Source organism: Tetrao urogallus, assembly GCF_951394365.1.
Source record: "Tetrao urogallus genome assembly, chromosome: Z".
In the NCBI taxonomy this organism is placed as follows: Eukaryota; Metazoa; Chordata; class Aves; order Galliformes; family Phasianidae; genus Tetrao; species Tetrao urogallus.
In genome coordinates this window covers 74,546,132-74,565,338 of record NC_136816.1, presented here as the reverse complement: position 1 = coordinate 74,565,338, position 19,207 = coordinate 74,546,132, and the positions used below count along the sequence as shown (strand labels likewise).

At 48.7% G+C, this 19,207-nt stretch overlaps 2 protein-coding genes across 2 annotated transcripts; both read left to right on the top strand.

Moving 5' to 3' along the window:
- Positions 1-1,729: 1,729 nt before the first annotated feature.
- Positions 1,730-6,464, top strand: SEC11C (SEC11 homolog C, signal peptidase complex subunit; the record flags this gene model as incomplete). Its single annotated transcript, XM_079548439.1, has 6 exons — positions 1,730-1,771; positions 2,005-2,114; positions 3,687-3,836; positions 5,199-5,318; positions 5,961-6,018; positions 6,411-6,464. 6 exons carry the CDS (start codon positions 1,730-1,732, stop codon positions 6,462-6,464), a joined length of 534 nt encoding a protein of 177 aa, XP_079404565.1.
- Positions 6,465-14,461: 7,997 nt separating this feature from the next.
- On the top strand, positions 14,462-18,768 carry GRP (gastrin releasing peptide; the record flags this gene model as incomplete). The annotated part of the gene is made up of 3 exons (XM_079548222.1): positions 14,462-14,612; positions 15,122-15,372; positions 18,715-18,768. The coding sequence occupies 3 exons, from the start codon at positions 14,462-14,464 to the stop codon at positions 18,766-18,768; spliced, it is 456 nt and encodes a 151-aa protein (XP_079404348.1).
- Between the last annotated feature and the right edge of the window lie 439 nt (positions 18,769-19,207).

Below are 19,207 nucleotides of genomic sequence, written 5' to 3'. Positions count from 1 at the left end.
TCCTTGAACACCTCCAGGGACAATGATGCAACCACCTCCTAGATATATGCATATAATTGCCTGCAGAATAAGCTTTGAACTCTTTATTTAGTAGCAACGTGGGTGTGATACAAAAGATTTCGGTACAAAAGGTGTGTACTTTTTTTAATTAAAGCAAATGTGATATTCTGCATTAACTGTATTAATTCTGTATGTGATATTCATGCATTAACATCATGAATTCTTTCAATAGATAAAATGAGAAGTGCCTCCATAATCAAAATAACTGTTTTATTCCAACAGCAAAGTAAATTTAGCACAGGTTTAATTGTCAGATATTGTTTATAATCGCCTGCGGTTGTTGGGGCTGCAGTCAGTACTGCCACACCTCTGTAAATCAGAATATTCAATGATTCACTCCAGCTACAAACACTTCGGGGGCAAACAGGCGGAGTTTGGTCCTCCCTCGGCTTTAGGGGAGCAACCTTCTGGGAGTGAAACGTAATTAGACAACAAGTAACTCGTACGATGTATTTTAATTAGTGGTTTTGTGACTGGCATCTCTCAGTTGCACAAATATCAGTGAAGTGGGAAATGCACTCAGGGGAAAAGGTGGTGACTGAGAGGCAGATTTCAGCAGCACAGCACACCAACGGCCCCCCCTGCAAACATCACAGCACACAGCCAGCAGCCACCTGAGCAGGAGCTGGGACGGACTCATCATGAAGGGTTTTTCTTTATCATGTCATCCCAATCATCACTTTCAACCCTCTGTGTTGGCACTGAAAAAAGGCGAGCAGATCTGCACAGGGAAAAAGCCCTATTCATTTTTAACCCGTCTCAGCAGCGTGGTACAAAAACCCTCTCTGTTTCTTGGGTAGGCAAGAACCCACCCAGCAAACACTCCTGAGGACAGACCACAGCCTTTCAAGCCTTGCTGCACGCAGTGAGAGAACTGTAAGTCCTCACAGCCTCTGAGATCGATCCTGTGCATGTTCCTTCCCCAATAAACAAGCATATCTATTTATCTATCTATCTATATACATATACATATATAAAATACATACTATTATATACAATATTATATAATATATTATTATATGTTATACATATTATAATATATATATATATACACACTATAAAGACAGATATATATAAGTGCATGTAACTAACGAGACTTCATATATGTAATTATTAAAACACAAACACACACACACACAGAAAGGGCGGTAAAACATGAACCCAGCAGGTTGCACACACGTCGTTTTAAGGCTATTCAAAGGATGAACGACGCTCAGCCCGCCCCGCACGGCCCCACGGCCGCCAATCCGCTGCGCCCACGCCACGACGGTGGCCGCCAGAGCTGCCCGGTTGCCGCCTGACCCGAACGGCGCGGCCGTGGAGGAGAGCCCCGCCGCGCTGCTTGTCCCGCTGCTGCCCCGCGCACCTTCTCGGCTCGCTCCGCGTAGCTGCCTGCCCGCGCTCCCGCCCCGATCCCCGTCGGCCGAAAGAGCGTCAGGCACCTGCGTGAGCAGGCGGGGTCCTGGCGTCAGGACCCCGATCCGCGATGCATGATGGGAACTGTAGTCATCAGCGTTCGCGCGATACTGGGCGCGAGCGGGGCGGGGTGGAGAAAAGAACTACAAATCCCGGGGAGCCGGGCGCTCCGGCGGTGGGAGCGGTAGGGCCGCGGGGCTGCGCTGGCGACGAGCGCTCAGAGCCGGGGATCGGTGCTTGTCCGCGGGCCGCCATGGATCTCTTCGGGGATCTGCGGCGCATGAACAAGCGGCAGGTAGCAGCGGGCCGGGGCGGGGGGTCGGAGGCGGCTGTCCCCGGGCTGACGGCATCTCGGGGCGTTGGAATGCCGCCGGGTCCCGGAGCAGCCGGTGCGTAAGCGCTGCTGGCGTATGGCTGCGGCCGGAACGGCGCTGCGGCTCGCTGTTGTGGGCCGGAGATCTGCCTCGTGCTTAATGTGACACCGCAACTTGTGAAAACACGCTGAAAATGTTCTCTCGTCCCGTGCAGCTGTATTACCAGGTCCTAAATTTTGCGATGATCGTCTCCTCTGCCCTTATGATATGGAAAGGGCTCATCGTCATCACTGGCAGCGAGAGCCCCATCGTTGTGGTGCTCAGGTGAGTGACGGTACTGCGCTGCTGAAGGCGTCGGGCTCCTTCCCTGCTCCAAAGGCAGCTGTGCAGGTCTGAATCGCACCCGCACGGAGCAGAGCTCCATCCGTGCTTAGAATGCAGGCTGTCAGTGATGTGTGTGGAGCAGCAGCTGTGTGAGACCTCGGTCTGTTTCCTTAAGGAACGGAGCAGCTCCCCGAGATCACTCATGTTGCCCAAGGAGGCTGTGGATGCCCCATCCCTGCAGGCATTCAAGGCCAGGCTGGATGTGGCTCTGGGCAGCCTGGGCTGCTGGTTGGCAACCTGCACACAGCAGGGAGTTGGACCTGGATGAGCGCTGTGCTCCTTTGCAACCCAGGCCATTCTGTGATTCTATGCCTGAGAAATTCTGTGTTGTGTTTTCTAAAGGCATTGAACGGTGTTAGGTCTATTTGTTAATTTATTTTTTACCACATGGACATTTATTTTAAAGCTATATTATGGTAAAACTCCTTTTATTAGTTTCGGTGAAGCATTGCCTCTCTCTCAGTGGTAATTTATGGCATGTCAAGACCCAGTCCTGCAGGCCTCTGTGTGCTCATCAAATTAATGAAGTTAAATGTATGTTCATGGAAGGTTCAGCCGTAGAGAAACAGAATGGACATCAGTAAGGAATCATGCAGCAAATAACAGCATTTTAATGGGAAAAGTCCATTACTGTGACAGGTGACAGGGCCCGAAATCCTACCTTGAAAGCTGTTACCAAAATAACAAAAAATGTCTGACTGGAAAAAAACACATCAGTTTTTCTGATCATTACAGAATCACAGAATGGCCAGGGTTGGAAGGGACCTCAAGGATCACGAAGCTCCAACCCCCTGCCACAGGCAGGGCCACCAACCTCCACATTTCACAGCAGCCCAGGCTGCCCAGGGCCCCATCCAACCTGGCCTTGAACACCTCCAGGGATGGATGGGGCATCACAGCCTCTCTGGCAGCTGTTCCAGCACCTCACCACTCTCATAGCAAAGAACTTCCCCTGACATCCAACTGAAATCTTCTCTTCCTCAACTTCAAACCATTTCCCCTTGTCCTGCTGTTATCTCCCCTTTCCAAGAGTTGACTCCCCTCCTGTTTGCAGGCTCCCTTTAGGCACTGAAGGCTGCCATGAGGTCACCCCACAGCCTTCTTTTCTCCATGCTGAACAAGCCCAGCTCCCTCAGCCTGTCTTCATGGGACAGGTGCTTCAGCCCTCATTATCATGATCATGATTAGCCATCATTGATGTAAAAATAAGCCTCATTCCTGTCAGTTCAACTCTACCCAGAGAAGCATTTCATGTGTTTCTGTGAAACACTTCCTGGCTTTTGTCTGTCACATTGTCTTAACCTGAATGACTCATTTTGTTCATTTGTTGGTACTGTATGGTACTGTTACTTTTCTGTACAGCTTGTTTGTTACTTTCATTGAGGCAGTGAGCATGTCTTCTAGGGGCTGGCCCAGACTGGGGCTCGCTGGGCTTTGGGTTGCATGTTAGTTATCTGCGTGGTGTTCCTGATGGTGCTAATAAACTCTTTCCTTCTCTTTTTTTTTTTGTAGTGGCAGCATGGAGCCAGCTTTCCACAGGGGAGACCTCTTATTCTTAACAAATTTCCACGATGACCCAATCAGAGCTGGTGAAATAGTCGTGTTTAAGGTTGAAGGCAGAGACATTCCAATCGTTCACAGAGTAATCAAGATTCATGAAAAGTAATGCAGCTTGGCCTTTCCCTTCTTTCTAAATACGGTTTCTCTCACCGTGACTTTCAGTTGCTTTTCAGTTTGGTAATATCTCATGAAAAGAAGCACTTGAGGATTTGCTTTAATGTGCAGCTGGTCAGTAGGATGCGATCTGTTCCCAGTTCTGGGGCGTGCTTCCTGTGACCCTGCCTCCCATCCCTCAGCAAAATTGCTCAGGTTCAAAGTAGGTCGATTTATGCCACAGGGAGTTGTGCTGTTTTTACCTTTCTGGCACAGGCCTCACATCATGAACAGTTCTTCCTAAGGCAGTTCTGCTTTTGCACAGTGAAAAGGTAGCGTGCATATAGGAAGCACTGGAGTATTTGCTCCTTAGGAGCTCTGAGCAAGTGTTGAACCAAAATCCTGCATGTGTCATCCACACATACATAGTGCTAGAAAGGGAGCAAAACTTGACAGGTTTTCTAAGATCAGCACTTCAAATTATACCAAACAAAGCACAGAAAACACTATTTCCATTTGAAGCAGTAGGGAAAGGTTATAATTTGGGTAGGTTTAGGGTTTAAAATCTCTGTTCCTGCAAAAGGAATGAACCTTCTTAATGGCCAGAAGTTGGGATATCAGCACTGCTGGCCATAGCCCTGCACGCAGGGTTTCCCATGCAGTAACAGCCCCACAAAATGTTTTGTCCACTCAATGATGTTTAAAGACTGATGACCTGTATTATTTTTTTATTCTCCCTTTTACAAATATCAGATACAACTGAGGTTTTGCTGTACGGTTTCACTAAAGAGTGAGTGACTTGAAAGCGTGTTGCAGTGACAAAATGTTGAGTTATGTGCAGATTTGCAACTGTGCTAATTGATTGCTAATTGATTTGTATTAACCTCAGAGGAGGACTAAGCTAAATTTTGATTTGAGATCTTCCATTAAAATGATACTTCCTCTTAAGGAGGGGGGTTGGTTTTATGGTTGGGTGCTGTTGTTTGTTTTGTTTTGTTTTTTAATTAGTTTGTGTTCTCTTGAAAATACAGAGAGTAGCAATGTATGTGTGGGGGTTTGTTTTGTTTTTCCCAGGTCAGCAAATACTGTTTTAGTTTTAAAAAATTAAAAGTGAGTGCCTTTCATAGTCATCACATAACTGCTGACATCAGGTGCCAGTCGGGGAGCATTTTGTACCACCTCTGCTGCTGAAATTTGTTGTCAGTAAAGGCTGTAATGTTGATGACTTAATGGTGCCTGTTAATAAGCAGGACTGGAAGTAAACCTGGTTATCTAATCTTGTAGTACTTCCCGTCTCCATTGTGTGCTTTCAGGATGTTGATTGAAGTGTTTAAATTAAGTGGTTCAGTTTATCACCTCGTTGCCTTTTAGAGAAAATGGGAACATCAAATTTCTGACCAAAGGTGATAACAATGAAGTTGATGATAGAGGCTTGTACAAAGAGGGGCAGAACTGGTTGGAGAAGAAGGACGTTGTTGGAAGAGCAAGGGGGTAAGTAATGCAGAATATGGCTGTGTTCTTTTTTACTGAAACAGAGAACAAGTGATCACCTTAAATCTGGGTTCTGCTGGGTACAGAGTGAATAGCGTGGTATTTTTGAACTTCTTACGTAGGCTGGTAATTAAGCTAATTTCCGTGGGAAAGCTACTTTCTGCAGTCTGCTCGCTGTTGTGGAGTGGCAATTAATTTCTTGAAGAAGTAGCATGTAATAAAAATAGTTCACCAGTGTGCAGCAGTCAACCAACCTTTTCTTGTGGCTTCTGGAAGCTGCCAGGAAATGATTTCCACATCCCACAGTGATTTTGTGTAAGGTTTCAGCATTTGTCCACTTCCCTGCTTGAGAAGAGGATTTTCTCAAATTATCCGTAGTTTTGTGTAAGAAATTTGCACCTGGAACAACTCCTGCTTGGAGCCTCGTGCCATTTGTGGGGTGCACACGTATTTCAAATGCTGTGAATAATATTTAGCAAGGTGAGGCGTTTGTGTGATGGAAGGAATGGGCGCTGTGAGAGTCTGTGAGATGCACGTCATCCTTAAGGCCCTTGTTGTCTGCTTGAGTGTTTGTTTCCTCTGAAACCCATTATTGGACACTTCTGAGGGTTGATTTTACCTTCCTCTGTTCTTCCGTTACAGGTTTTTGCCTTATGTTGGTATGGTAACTATAATAATGAATGACTATCCGAAATTTAAGGTACGTATGCAGGCAGCTTGAATACGTAAATCTAAAGCTGTAAAATACCACGTAAGGTAATAAGGAGAGAGTCTGGCTTATAGGAGAACTTGTTCATAAATTTGTTACCTAGTGTAGAAGGAGCATTGTTTTCTTGTCTGCAGCCCGGCAGAAAGTGGTGCTTTTATTGATTTGAAGGTAGTTTGCAGCTACCTCATGAGTTAAGCATATACAGTAATGCTTATTTATAAAGAATATTGCTGTATATGAAATATTGCTGTAATTCTGCAGGAACTGCAACTGCTCACTGCCACGTGTCATGTTGTAGAGGGCACGTTTTGAGCAGTTTGTCATGTCAGAACTTCCCTGGAGAAGAATTGTCATCAGTCTCCTTTCTGTATTTTCTTCTGCAGTATGCTCTTCTGGCAGTGATGGGAGCTTATGTGCTCCTGAAACGGGAATCCTGAGGAACAAAAAAGAAGTCAGCTTTCCAAGAACAACGTATCAAGTTAAATATATGGGGATAAAAAAGCGTAATATATTTCAGATGTTTTAACTTCTGTCTACGGTTCCAAAACTGTGCAAACTTTTGTCTTGTCTAAATAAAGGGCGTTACTGATGAGTGAAGCTTTTGGCTCTGGGTTCATTCCTTAATGGCGTATTTACCATCTGAAATAAGCAGTGCTTCCACTTGGCCTTCTGCAGAAGGGAGATAGTGACCGTCCAGAGCTGGAGCAGCTCATGCACTCCTTGCTGTGCTGTGGGTGCATTGCTCTCAGACTGCAGTGTGATGGAGGCTCCCCTCGCTTTCTCCTGCCTGCCTGTTGAGGTGTTTTGCTCTTTCTGTTCACAACCTTATGAGCTTTTCTGTCAGCACTTAGAAAGACACAGCACACATGTCGGAACGGGGTGAGCTGCAGGAGTTTGGCCACACTTTTACCTAAAGAAAACATGCTGGGTATGGGTCTGGAGGAAGGAAAAAATGCAATAATACGGAAGCAATAACAAAAGCAATAACACAGAAAGGAACTTTCACTCTTCATTGAGAAATGGAAACTTCTTTTCTCTGAATGTGAAACTTGCTCCTTGATGTTCTAGCGATGAAGAAGGGAAGGACCTGATTTTTTGGGTCATGACATGATTCTAGAATTCAGGCTGTTGACGTTCTTGCTTTTGTGTTCCTACCTGTGAAATAAAACCAACAAATTTTTCCTGGGGCTTTATAGAAACCCGAATTACTAGATGAAAAGCACAGTTGTGCGCTCAGTAATATTGCCAGTCAGGAAAAAGCATAACCCAGATTCCTGTTTTGAGGACGTGTTGTTCTGTCTATGACACCTGAAGAGTGTCAGACATAAGACTGATCTTTCATTTTAAGCTGAGAACAGCCTTACGTGAAGTCCTGGGTCTCCTTGGCTTCCAGTGTCAGCATTGTACCCTCAACAAAGCAGAACTTGTTTTCTTGGCGTGCTTTGTTTTTGTAGCTCTGATGAGGAACAGCGTGATGCTTTCTTTCCTACGGAGTTCTGTTTCTTCTGCAATCCCTCACCTCTGCAGAAATACGCCGTTACACAACCGTGGCACCCCTTCTGCTCCAACTGAAAGGCAGGCAGCTGCTGGGTTCTTCCGAGCACTATGCTTCTTCTGTGTCCTACTGAGCAGTTTTCACAACAAACCCTAATATAAAAACGAGTTATTCAATTGGCGCAGAATTAAAATTGAGCATAATAAAGGGCCTGTCAGAGTAATGCAGTTATTCTTAATGCAGTCTTTCTGGAAGTATGTCATCACGGTTAAGTAAAAACGCAGTAATTTTTGGGGGCAGTGCACGGGTGGTGTTACTCAAATTGGAATTGCTTCCATACAATCACAGTCCTAACTTTGAGAGTGGGACTCTGCACATAGCTGCGATGATAAATTCTGCCCGTTTTGGTGGGAATTTTGTGCTGAGGAAACACAAAGTGGGTAAAAACGAGCCAGGATCGACTTAGCTGTGCTCGGAAGATTGTAATTCTTGAGAGTGAAATCCTGCGTCTCGTTCTGGCTCCCTGATAAATCCATCCTGTGGAACTGGCTGGTGGTAGAGTTAAATGCAGGTGCAACTACATTACCTGCTCTTATTGCTCGGCGTTGTTTGTCCTGCTGTACCTGCTCTTCAGTGCTGTGCATGACAGCACAGCTCCACTTACCTTCCTGATTTCAGCTGGATACACAGAGGGCTACTAATTGCATCCAAACTAAGCAGCTTTTGTAAACCAAAACAAGTGTGCAACTTGTTCAACCATCCAGTGCAGACAATCCACCTCTTGGCCTTTGCAGTCTGCTGGGACTGAGGTGGAGGTGTTGTGCTGAAAACAGCCTGAGAATAGGTCTTTTCCCAGTGCCTGCCTCCTGAGGGCTTTGTGTTGGTGTAGGAATGAGATGTCTGATGCCGATGCTTCTTGCATCAATTTGTTGACGTATCTGAGAACTAGAAGAACTGAAGACCAGACTGGTACAAAATGAAGTGAGGGTCTTTAAACACTGATGTTTGGAGGAGCCGGTGCAGCTTGGCTGGTTGTTCTCCGCTGGGTCTGTGAGTAGAGCAGACTCATCAAAGCCTCTGGGAAAAAGAAAAGCAAATGCTGGCTAGCCTGAGAGGTCCTCATATCTGGGGTGGTGCTGGAGGAGCAAAGAAACACCATGAGATAGATAGCATCCAAAGCCATAAGGCACAGAGCTCTGCGGGCACCTGAACCCTTCCTTGCACTGAAGTTCTAACTCACGGCACTGAGAAGATGTGAAATTAAACCACCTGGGGGTTTAGGGTGCCTTACAGTGCCAAGGCCCTACACAGCTCAGTGAGAGCATTTGTGCTGTAATCATGATACTTCTGTCAATGCAGAATATGAAGCCTCTTTCTCAGCAGAGAGGAAGCGATACTGAATATTAAGCCTGATTAATCACGTCTCTTTTTCTCAGAGAAAAAAAATGCAAATGATGCAGCACATGCCTTTTGCAGAAGTAATGCTTTGCACAGCGCCAACAGCCTCGCTTTTCTGACACCAGTGCTGCTGACAGGGTTTATACCCACGGAGAAATCCTCCCAGTACTCACCTCTTCACAGCGCCAAAGAGGTGGTTCAGACTTCTCTCTGCCTTTTCTGCTCATCACACATTGCTCTCACTGTCTTTTCTTACTCACTCAAGAGCCCCAAGCCCGCAGCTGAGGGTGCTTTGAAAGGCAAAAGGGAGAGAAAGCAGAAGCACCCACAGACTGCTGTACGTCTGTCCTGCGATGGCTGTCAGTCCCACCAGGAGGAGACGGGGTGCCCACAGGACCAGCCCAGCCCTTTCTCTCTGTGTTTAATCAAGATAGTGAGCAACAGTGATGAAAACAGTGATGTCCTCTGCCTGCCTGCGTGAGTTCTATCAGTGTTTGGACATCTCGTGGGCCCAAAGCAAACAAAATGTAAGGGATGAAAAGTTAAATGTTTCCCTGCTCTGTAGCTTGGCTTGATTCAGTCTGTTCCATCTCTTCTGTCACCGTTTTCATGCTCCAGCACCTTGCTTTCGTACAGAACCAACTCTGCTTCTCTATCATCCATGTGTAGCGATGCTATCAGCAAAAACTGAAAGCCTTTATGGGGTGCGTGTGTCATCTGCAGGCATACGAAAATCTGATGTGGATGGGGGCAGCATCCCCATTCTGAAGCCATTTGAAAACTGAACATACATTTGGATCCAAATTGGACAAACAAAGCTGCTACAGACAAAGCTCCGTTCCATTTGTGGTGATGTTAGGACAGCAGGACAGTGAAGGTCACATCGGCTGAACTGAAAACTGTGTTTGGGGAGTGGGATGCCTGCATGCCAACGCCAGCAGCTGCAGCATGGCCCAAGGAGCTGCATTGGCTCCTGCTTCCAAGGAACATCTCCTTTTTGCAGCTGCTGTGTGTTGTGGCTGGAGCCCTGGGGCCATTGACAGCCCTGGGGCTTCCTGGCTCTGCCCCTCCTATCACCTCTGCTCACTGCCTAGTAGCAATCCAGCCTTCTGCAATGAAGTTTCCTCCATTTTAGCTTCTCAGCACCTGCAGCTATACACGGAAGGAAGTTGGCACTTGGGAAACAAAGCGTAGTTTCCTATTTCCTCTGAGCTTGTTCCCCACAGGTTTAGCCTGCAAACTAAGATGCCAAGCTAAACTAAGCCAAACTAAGATGCAAGCCAGCAGATGAGTCACCTGCTGGGTGCTCTGCTAACTCAGCCACAGCTGAGGAAGTTCTATAGAAGCAGCTCAGACTGCAATGTCAGCCCCATCTCCAAGACACCAAGTCAACATAGTGAGTTCATCTTCACTTGCATTCAAAGAAAGGAGGTAACAAATGAAATGATAGAGCAAGAATAGCACAGAACAAGGCAATGCCCCTAACCTTACTACTTAGGATTAACTACAGTGATTAGGAAAGACATATCACCAATTGCCCCAATATTTTGCTATCATCCAGACCTGCACCCACTGGATGCCCCAGTTGCAGTGAGGGTTTGCTTCCTGGGAGCTGGGAGGTCCTGGCAGGTGAGATCTCCAGCTTCACTACTGGAGAGTCCAGCTTTTCTACCTTTGAACAGACAAACTTACATACCTTCAAGCATGGAAACATCTGGTTTAATTCTCCCTCTTTGGATTCCACCTCCAGCCTGGCCAAGGCTCAAGGAGGAACCATGGAGTCTGTGTATTAGTGAGCCTTGACACCATGCTTCTGAACAAGAAAAGGTCCACACATTTTCATAATGCTTCATGTAAGCTACATCTCTTACTAACGAGGCACCTTATCCAAGATATGTATTTTGCTAATGTTCGTATCCATTTGGTTAATGATTGGACACTGATGATGTATAAGGGGTTGTGAGATTCATCCAGAAGTCCACATTGGTTCAAGGCCTACAGTTCAAGCCTTCAGCAGCACAAACAGTGCCGAATTTCTTAAACTCCTCCTTATTAAACAAATGCACATCACTTCATGTTGTTCACTTCTGCCAAGCTCCTTGCACAAGAACATCAACAGGATGGAGCTCTTTACAATAAGAGCAGAGGGGCTGGTGTTGCCCCATCCCTGCAGACAGCCGAGGTCGGGCTGGATGGGCTGTGAGCACTGCTGGAGCTGTGGGCGTCCCTGTGCACTGCAGGGCGTGCGACCTGATGGCCTTTAGGGGTCCCTTCCCATGAAGATTCTACTGCTTTGTGGTCTGGCTGTTTGCACAGCGCTGCCCCCCGCCCCGCTCTGCACCATTCAGCATCTCCAACATTTGCAGAGCGCTCCCCGGTGATCGCTCCCTTATTACATTGCTGATGCACTTAAACCCCTGTTTGCTCTGTGCACACATCGGAGCTATCTGCAACGTCAGAACTGCTACAAAAGGCGGTGAGAGGCACAGCGTTTTTCTTTCACCCCCTTTTATTTCCATAAAATCCGACTCGCTGATGGACCGCGTTTGCCTGAAATGCGAAGGAAGCAAAATAAACAGCAGTGCTGTGAGAGCAGCATTAAAACGCAGCCATGCTTTCCACACCGTCACTTACTTTGACACGTGGACAGATACATGATGAGCAAAAAGGGGTCTTCAAACAAGGAGAGCTGTTCCTTGAAGCTTGCATACTTGTCGACGTTACCGGGTTCCTTCTTTAGGGCAGAAGGCATCCCATAGGACTCAGTTCCCCCCTCTGAGCACGTGTTCTCATTGACTTTCAGGATGACTGTCAGCATAAGAGCAAAGGTAAGCCTAAGAAAAGGCAGACAGGCCTTCAGAGTTGCTTCCATTTTGGCTAATCGTTGGTTTTCTCTTTCAAAAAGACCCAACCCCCTCAAGCGGAGTTTCTATTGGTGGCTTGCTTCAAATGACTCAGCTGAATGCCTGAGGGACTTCAACAGATTTCTGTATTTGCTTCATGACGATGCTCCGAAAACGTGTTTCTCCCACCTCCACCCAAAAAAAAAAAAAGGATTCAAAAAGCCAATGTTAATTAAAAAATAAAAAATATATTAAAAAAATAATAATCACCTCAAGCCCTACTTTGACCCCCCCCCCCTGCAGACTGTTACTTTTCACTATAATTGCAATGGTAACCTGCAGGGAAACAAATTAAGACGAAGAGAGAAGATACGAAATGGAAGTGCTCCAGAAGCAGCCTCAAAGCAGAGCAACCCGAGGCAGTGTGAGATGAGATCCAACATGAGAGAGCGTCCTTCATCATGTGGGATGGACGCAGACATGTCATGCACAGGCAAAATCTGAGAAAGGTGCAGCCACTGTGGCTGAGGAAAGCCAAACGTTCTGCTTTGGTGTTGCTGTTTATCTGAAAATGCACATTTTTTTTCCTGAATTTTCCATTTCCTGGCTTGAATCGTGATGAGCAATTGGGATGTCCCACGGACGGCGACGCTGTCACTCAGCACAGAGCGTGTGTCTTCCGTAGCGACGCCGCGCAGTGAAACTCCTGACTGAGGCATGAAAATGCCATTGTAAATTAAACAAGAACGCATAATGAATAACAAAAATGAAAGAGTGAATCACATGAAGCAATAAAAGGAGACGCAATAAACTGAGATTAAACAATTTGGCTCATGCAGTAGGGTACACAACTGACTTCAGGAGTGCTTGAGCTGGATTATCCGCCCAGTAATTAGGTTACTTTACATCCCTGGTAGCTTCCAGCAGGAAGCACTGTGGGTGCAGCTCTGTGGGGTCAGCTGAAGGACCTGGCTATCCCTCGCAGCCAGCTCTGTTAACAGCATCTCTGACACCGTGACATGTCTCTCCAGACACAGAACTGTCACATCAACCAATTCCATGCGACTTCACCCCTCTGCCCGTTCCCCTTGGGGGCAAGCAGCACGTCAGGGCTGCACATCCTTCTGCCACGCATCCACCTTCACTCCACCGAGGCCGCTTTGAGGAGCACATGTTTGTGTTCCGCCTCTTGGTGGCCTTTACAGCCCTCTGTCATCCACTTCAGGGACTCACCCACCTCTCCTCCTTGCTCTCAGCAGGGTGGAAATCACAGAATCATAGAATCACAGAATGGCCTGGGTTGCAAAGGACCACAGCGCTCATCCAGTTCCAACCCCCTGCTGTGTGCAGGTTGCCAACAGCAGCCCAGGCTGCCCAGAGCCACATCCAGCCTGGCCCTGAATGCCTGCAGGGATGGGGCATCTACAGCCTCCTTGGGCAACCTGTGCCAGTGAGGAACAGCTTTCCATTCATTAATACAGCTGGCCAGCTCTGGGTGCCCTGAAGTGCTGGAACACCACAAGGAGAAAGTGCTGCAAACCCAAGTTGTATTTGTAAATACCTGCAACTTCAGGTGATCACTGGAAATTAAAAGAAACTGCCTCAGAGCTTGAAGTCATGTTGTCCTTTGAGTTTGCTCGTTTTCTAGAGATCTCTCCTCCTCAGAAGTGCAGGAGTAACTTTTTTCCCCCTTAAGCTCTTGCAAAAACTTCTCAGCCTCTTCAGTCATTTCCATCCAGAGAGGCAAATTGCTTCTGTGAACACTTGTTGTGCTTTTTGTAAAGAAGATAAGACATTTTGGTTTTTAACTTCTTCCAAAAAGGAGTTCCTGCAGCGGAGATGTCACCCGGCTCCCTGCCCCAAGCCGTGTTGACGGCACTTTGCTTTAGCACGTAAATTAGGACACAGACATGAGAACCTGCACGGCCGACGGTAAAACCGCACCGTGCCATGGCCATCCCCTCGCCTATGTCCCCTGACCCCCGTGTCCCATTTCCTGCGGCAAAGCCCCCCCCCCCCCCCCCCGCCGCTGCTGCCCCGCGCAGACCGACCCGAGCCCGCCGGATGTACCCGAGGGGAAAACCCACTCCTCGGAAGTTTCTGATTCGCGAACGTAACTAATGGTGAAAACGGCCCCGAGCGCCGTGTAGGGCGGTGTCTCCATCAGAGCGAGAGCTGCCACGGCCCGGCTGCCCGCGGAGAACGGGGACAGCCCGGAGAGCCGGCGGCACCGGGACAACCGGGCTCCCCAGGGCCCGGCGGAGCGGGACGAGCGGCACCGGGACGGCCGTCGGGGAGCACGTGCGGCGGATAGGGGCAGCGCCGGGGCTGAGCTCCGGGATGGAACCGACCCCGCCTCCCCCCCCTCCGAGAGCCCTCCGGGGCGGGGAGGAGGGCGGGGGGGGTCCGGCTGCCCGCGGCATCACCCGCCCCCGCCGGAGGCAGGATGGAGGCACGGGAGGCCGGGGGCGGCCGCAGCCCCGGCCCCGTGAGGAGGCGTCAGGCGCGGGAGCTCCGGTCCCGGCTTCGTATAAATGGGGGTCGTCAGCGGCGGCGTGTCAGCAGCGCTCTCGGCCCAGCCGCAGCCAGAGCCGGAGCGCGAAGCCGGGCTGGGGCCGGCCCGCAGCGGAGTGCGGCTCGACGGCGGCGCGGGCAGGGAAGCGGCAGCGGCAGGGGCAGGAGAAGCGGCACCGGCACGATGGGCGGCGGCGGCCCCCGGCGGCCCGGCGCGCTGCCGCTGCTGGCTCTGCTGGCTCTGCTGGCTGCGCAGGGCGGAGCGGCCCCGCTGCAGCCCGGCGGCTCCCCCGCGCTCACCAAGATCTACCCCCGCGGCAGTCACTGGGCTGTGGGTAAGTCTCCGTGCCGCCCCCCGCGCTCCGCTGGCCGCTCCGGGTGCTCCGTGCTGCCCGCCTGCCGCCGCCGTCGGGTCTCCTTCCCCGCTCCATCCCGGGTTCGCCGGGCGGGCTGTGGCTGTGCGAGACGAGTTCCTATATCCAACATCAAGGCATGGGAAGTCTAAACTTTCAGCTTCTTCACTCACAACTTGTTTCACCATTCTAATCAGGTGCTGCTCCCTATTTCCGGCAAAATGCTTGGTAATCTCTCTCCGGTTTGTAGCAACATCTCCACTGCCCGTGTAAGAAATCAGTTGTGTGTTAACACTGACAGCGCCTTCAGTCCCTGCCGTGCTTCAGTTTCAAAATCTTGCTTCCGTTCCCCTTCCCTTTCCTATTCCCCTTCCTTTTCCCTTTCCCTCCCCTCCCTCCATACCATCACTACTCCTAGCTGATGTTTGAACCCTTAAAGCCATGTTTTGCCTGTTTGGATGAATTTCATGCCACAGTCCTTGTTCTTACAGGTCACTTAATGGGGAAAAAGAGCACTGGGGATTTTCCTTATGCCTATGAAGAAGAAAACAAGATCCCATTTTCAGCCTCACCTGAAAATATCAAGCAGCTGGATGACTATCTGCAGCGGGAAGAAATATCCAAACATTTGCTACAGCTGCTGGAAGGGAATGAAAATAAAAGTGCTCACTTCTCAAAAGGAGGGCTTCCCTGGCACGCCAGGAACTCCTGGGGGACAGATGACAGCAGCAGCTGGAAAGATGTAAGTAAGACAAAATGTGTGAGCGCATTCCTTACAGTCACCTTTTGTTTTAAAGTGGCATACCATCTCTTGACTTCTGCATTGACCTGATCGTTATCAGAAGCGTGTCTAATGCAGCAGTCATTCAGTAAATGCAGCATTCGTTCAGTGAAGCAGGATTTTACTCTTGATTAGGAATCGTCGGTCACATATGCTGTGATTTATGAACAATTCAGCAGGTGTTCCACAGGTTTCAGTGTCCAGATTCCCTTTCAGCCCCCCCTGGTTGTCAACATTCTTGGCTTTTCTGGCACTTCCTCAGGCTGAGATGACCGCATCAACAGCAAGTTCTGTGTCAAATCAGCAGAACCGAGCTGAAAAACAGGTGTGCATGCAGGGAGGAGGCAGAGAGCTTTGCACATCCTGTATAAAGCTGCCCCACACGGGCTGTGTGTTCTGGCCGCTGTTGCCTGCTCTGGCTTGCGAGGCACCTCATCCTGGAGCTGAGCTGCTCCCAGCTCTGCTTTCAGCACACCCAAATCCCTTCCCCAGGCATCAGTGTGTCTGCCTGATGATGCTGACCGCTGCTGTGGTCGTGTTTGGTCCCGCGGAATCAATCTCTGCCTGCAGGCGAGCTTTAACACGTGCCATCCTTAATCCAACCTCTCCTTCCCTTAAGCAATGGTACCTACGAGCGCCAGTTCATGAGATGTGGCTTTGGTACAGATTCACCCCCATTCCTTTGGGAAACCCTGTGAAATGTACTTGGAAGGACATTTAACAGAAGGTAATCGAGGTCCAAAAGAAGGCTTGCTGTGTGCACTGCAGAACTTACAGTACGACTCCTTTCTCTGCAAAGCACCAGGTTCCAGGATGGTGATGGAGCTGCACGTCTCTTTTTGGGCAGCATTGATACGGTATAGAAAGAGTGACACATGCTTTTAGAGGCACTGATGAGAAGGGTTTTTCTTCCCATTCTCCAGCAGTGCGTATTCCTGTAGAGGTAACTCTGCCCTGCTCTCCCTCCTGAATTCCCAGTGCAGTGAAATCATTGCTGCTGGCTTGAATAAGGATTTACTCATTCAGTTAAGCTGTGATTTAAGTCTCTTAGAGCACTGATGTGAATGCTGCCCGTGTGTTTGTTTCTGGCTGTGGCTTTATGACAGCGATGTTTAAAATAACTGTGATTGATATGGTCTATAAAGGGAAAGCTATTTGTCTCCTCCTCAGTTCTGCAGCGTGCAGCTCTGTAATCCAGTTAGACAAACTCCATTATGTTATATGGAGAGGGAAATATTTTTACTTCTAAAAGCATTTGGTAATAAATCGTATTTGAATGGCCAGATGTTGCCCTTATTGAATTCTATTCACATCTGTGTGCTTTTGCTCTAAATTAATATCCACTTTTTTTTTTGGGGGTGGGGTCAGACATTGAACGTATTTATGGAATAAATAATGGGGTAATAACAAATACGTGGAATAACATTGCCTTAAATCTCCGGAATTATCAAACGAGTGGCAAAATAAATCACGTCTCCTATGCAACCGTGATACGTGACATCAGCAGAGCCTCGTTTTGCCACAGAACCTTTCATTTCCAGTGTGCAAAGTTGCTTTGTCTCTCCCCTGCACCATGAAAGGGGGCGCCTACCCCCTGCTCTCCTCTTGCTGGATGCAAACACCCGATTGCATGCAGCCTGGAGAGGACAGAATGCACTGTTCTTCCACCAGGCTCCAAAAGCAAAACCCCAGCACCCAACAACCCAACCCAGACCTTCTGCTGAGGTCTGCTTTCCGGGTGCAGGAGGTCTGAAGACCAAAAGCGACGTGCTTTGATGCAGGAGGGCTGTGCGCTCAGATGCTGTCCTGGGGGATGTGCTGTAGTGGGAAATGCTGGCAGGAGGTGGGTGTTGGACTGGATGGTCTCACACGTCTTTTCCAGGCTTGGTGAACTTGTGATCCTTTCCCAAATGTTCAAATAACGATTGCTGTTATTTTTCTTTCCTGACGAGGCAGTGTTTATTTGCAGGGGCAAATTCTGGTGCATAGGAAATTCAGCCTCACGTGTACACGGCGACATGAGAGCTGACCTCTGGATTTCTGTTCTGTGGATGTAGTGTTGATACCTAAACGCACATATTTTGTATACCCTCTGGGTATGAGGGCTTCCATCTTGCACTTGGCCCACACGCTTCCATGTTCAGTGGAGTTGCCTGTGTATGGGGACGGTGGCTGGGCGTCAGGTGGCTGAGCAAATGGTGATGGGGCAGTGGCTACGGGATGTTTGCAGTTGGCCCTCAGTGCCGCTGTGCTTTTCCAGCCACAATGTGTTTGAAAAAGAAACTGACTGTGAGAGGCAGCAGATCCCCTGTTCGGAATTGGTTCGCTGTGAAACTGCCCTTTGGGTGGAGGTACTGAAGTGTGAGCAAGAGTGGTTTGTGTGCAGTGCAGCGATGCATTACCTGCCCTGGGACCAAATAGTGACCAGGGAGTTGCAGGCAGGGAGCAGTGCTGTGGTGCTGAGCACGGGGATCTGCTGTGTCTGTCCACCGAGCATCATTGAAGGCAGGCGCTGCTGGGAAGGGCTCTGTTCCATGGAGCCTGTCAAATTTCAGTGCAGTTTTTGAATTTAAAATCACAGATTGGGAGTTACTGACCCTGAAGTCAAAAGCTGCAGCAGTAAATTCAGGTCTGCCCTTCAAGTAACTCGGCTCAGAGCCTTGGGTGCAAGCTCTGATTTGTTCTGAGCATTATCCACCATCAGTGCTCATGCTGTGCCATTCAGTTTGCAACAACAACAACAACATCAACAATAATAATAATAATAATAATAATAATAATAATAATAATAATAAAATTCAGAAAGACCAGAACACATTGTGATGAGTATCAAAACAGACAGTCAAAATGGGAGAGAACTGAGCATCACAGTGCTGGGAATTCAGCGGCGGGTGGAGTGCCTGTGTTCCATCCTTCTGTCTTAAGGCAGCTGTGGGCTGAAGGAAGACTTTGCTGCTCTTTATTCCATGGATAAATTGCAGTTGAAGTGTTTAAAGATCGGAAAGGAAATCTGTCCTGCAAGCTGGCCTTGGTGTAAGTCGGAAAATAAGCTCTAAACTGTTCCTGTGTCTCGGCTTTTTAGCAGTGATGAGGCATTATATCAACCGAGATGGCAGACAGAATGCTCTGGGAAATGACTTTCCTCTTACTTTGCTGATTGGCTGTTAAGCTGATCAAGACAAAGGATGTCTTTTTGTGTTAGTTATGTGAGCACACGAGGCAGCTGTGTATGAGGCTGATGAGCTTAGAGAGTGACTTCTGCCAGGCCTGCTCTGTAAATGCCATTTTTTCTCTTTTTATCAGATGATGGAGAATCTGCTTCAAGTTGTGAATATGAAGGAGAGCACTCCGAGCTGAAAGGAAGTCTCTAAACCCGAAGAATTGGAACACTTTCCATAAAAGACTATGTTTCACAACCACTTGATTGTTATCAGATAATCAGCAAGGTTTCCTTTCTGTAAACAAGATTTCCGTTGTGTAAGAGACCTAAATACACGTATTCTTGTATGTTTCGGCAAAGACCACGCTCCCTACTTCATTTCCGACGCTGCCCTTTCTCCCTCGAGCGGCTGTGACAGCCGCAATGCTCACGGAAGGGTCTTAAAACGAATTACACCCGCCCGCTCCGGTCGGACACCGCGCGGCGTCCCGGCGCTGCAGCGGATGGCGCTGATGGAAGGAGCCGCGGCTGCTCTCCCGCTGTGCCCGACGCGGCCGCCAGGGGGCGCCGCAGCACCGCGGATCCGGGCCGGTGCGGGGCGGTGCGGTGGGAGGTGCGGGGCGATGCGGGGAGTCC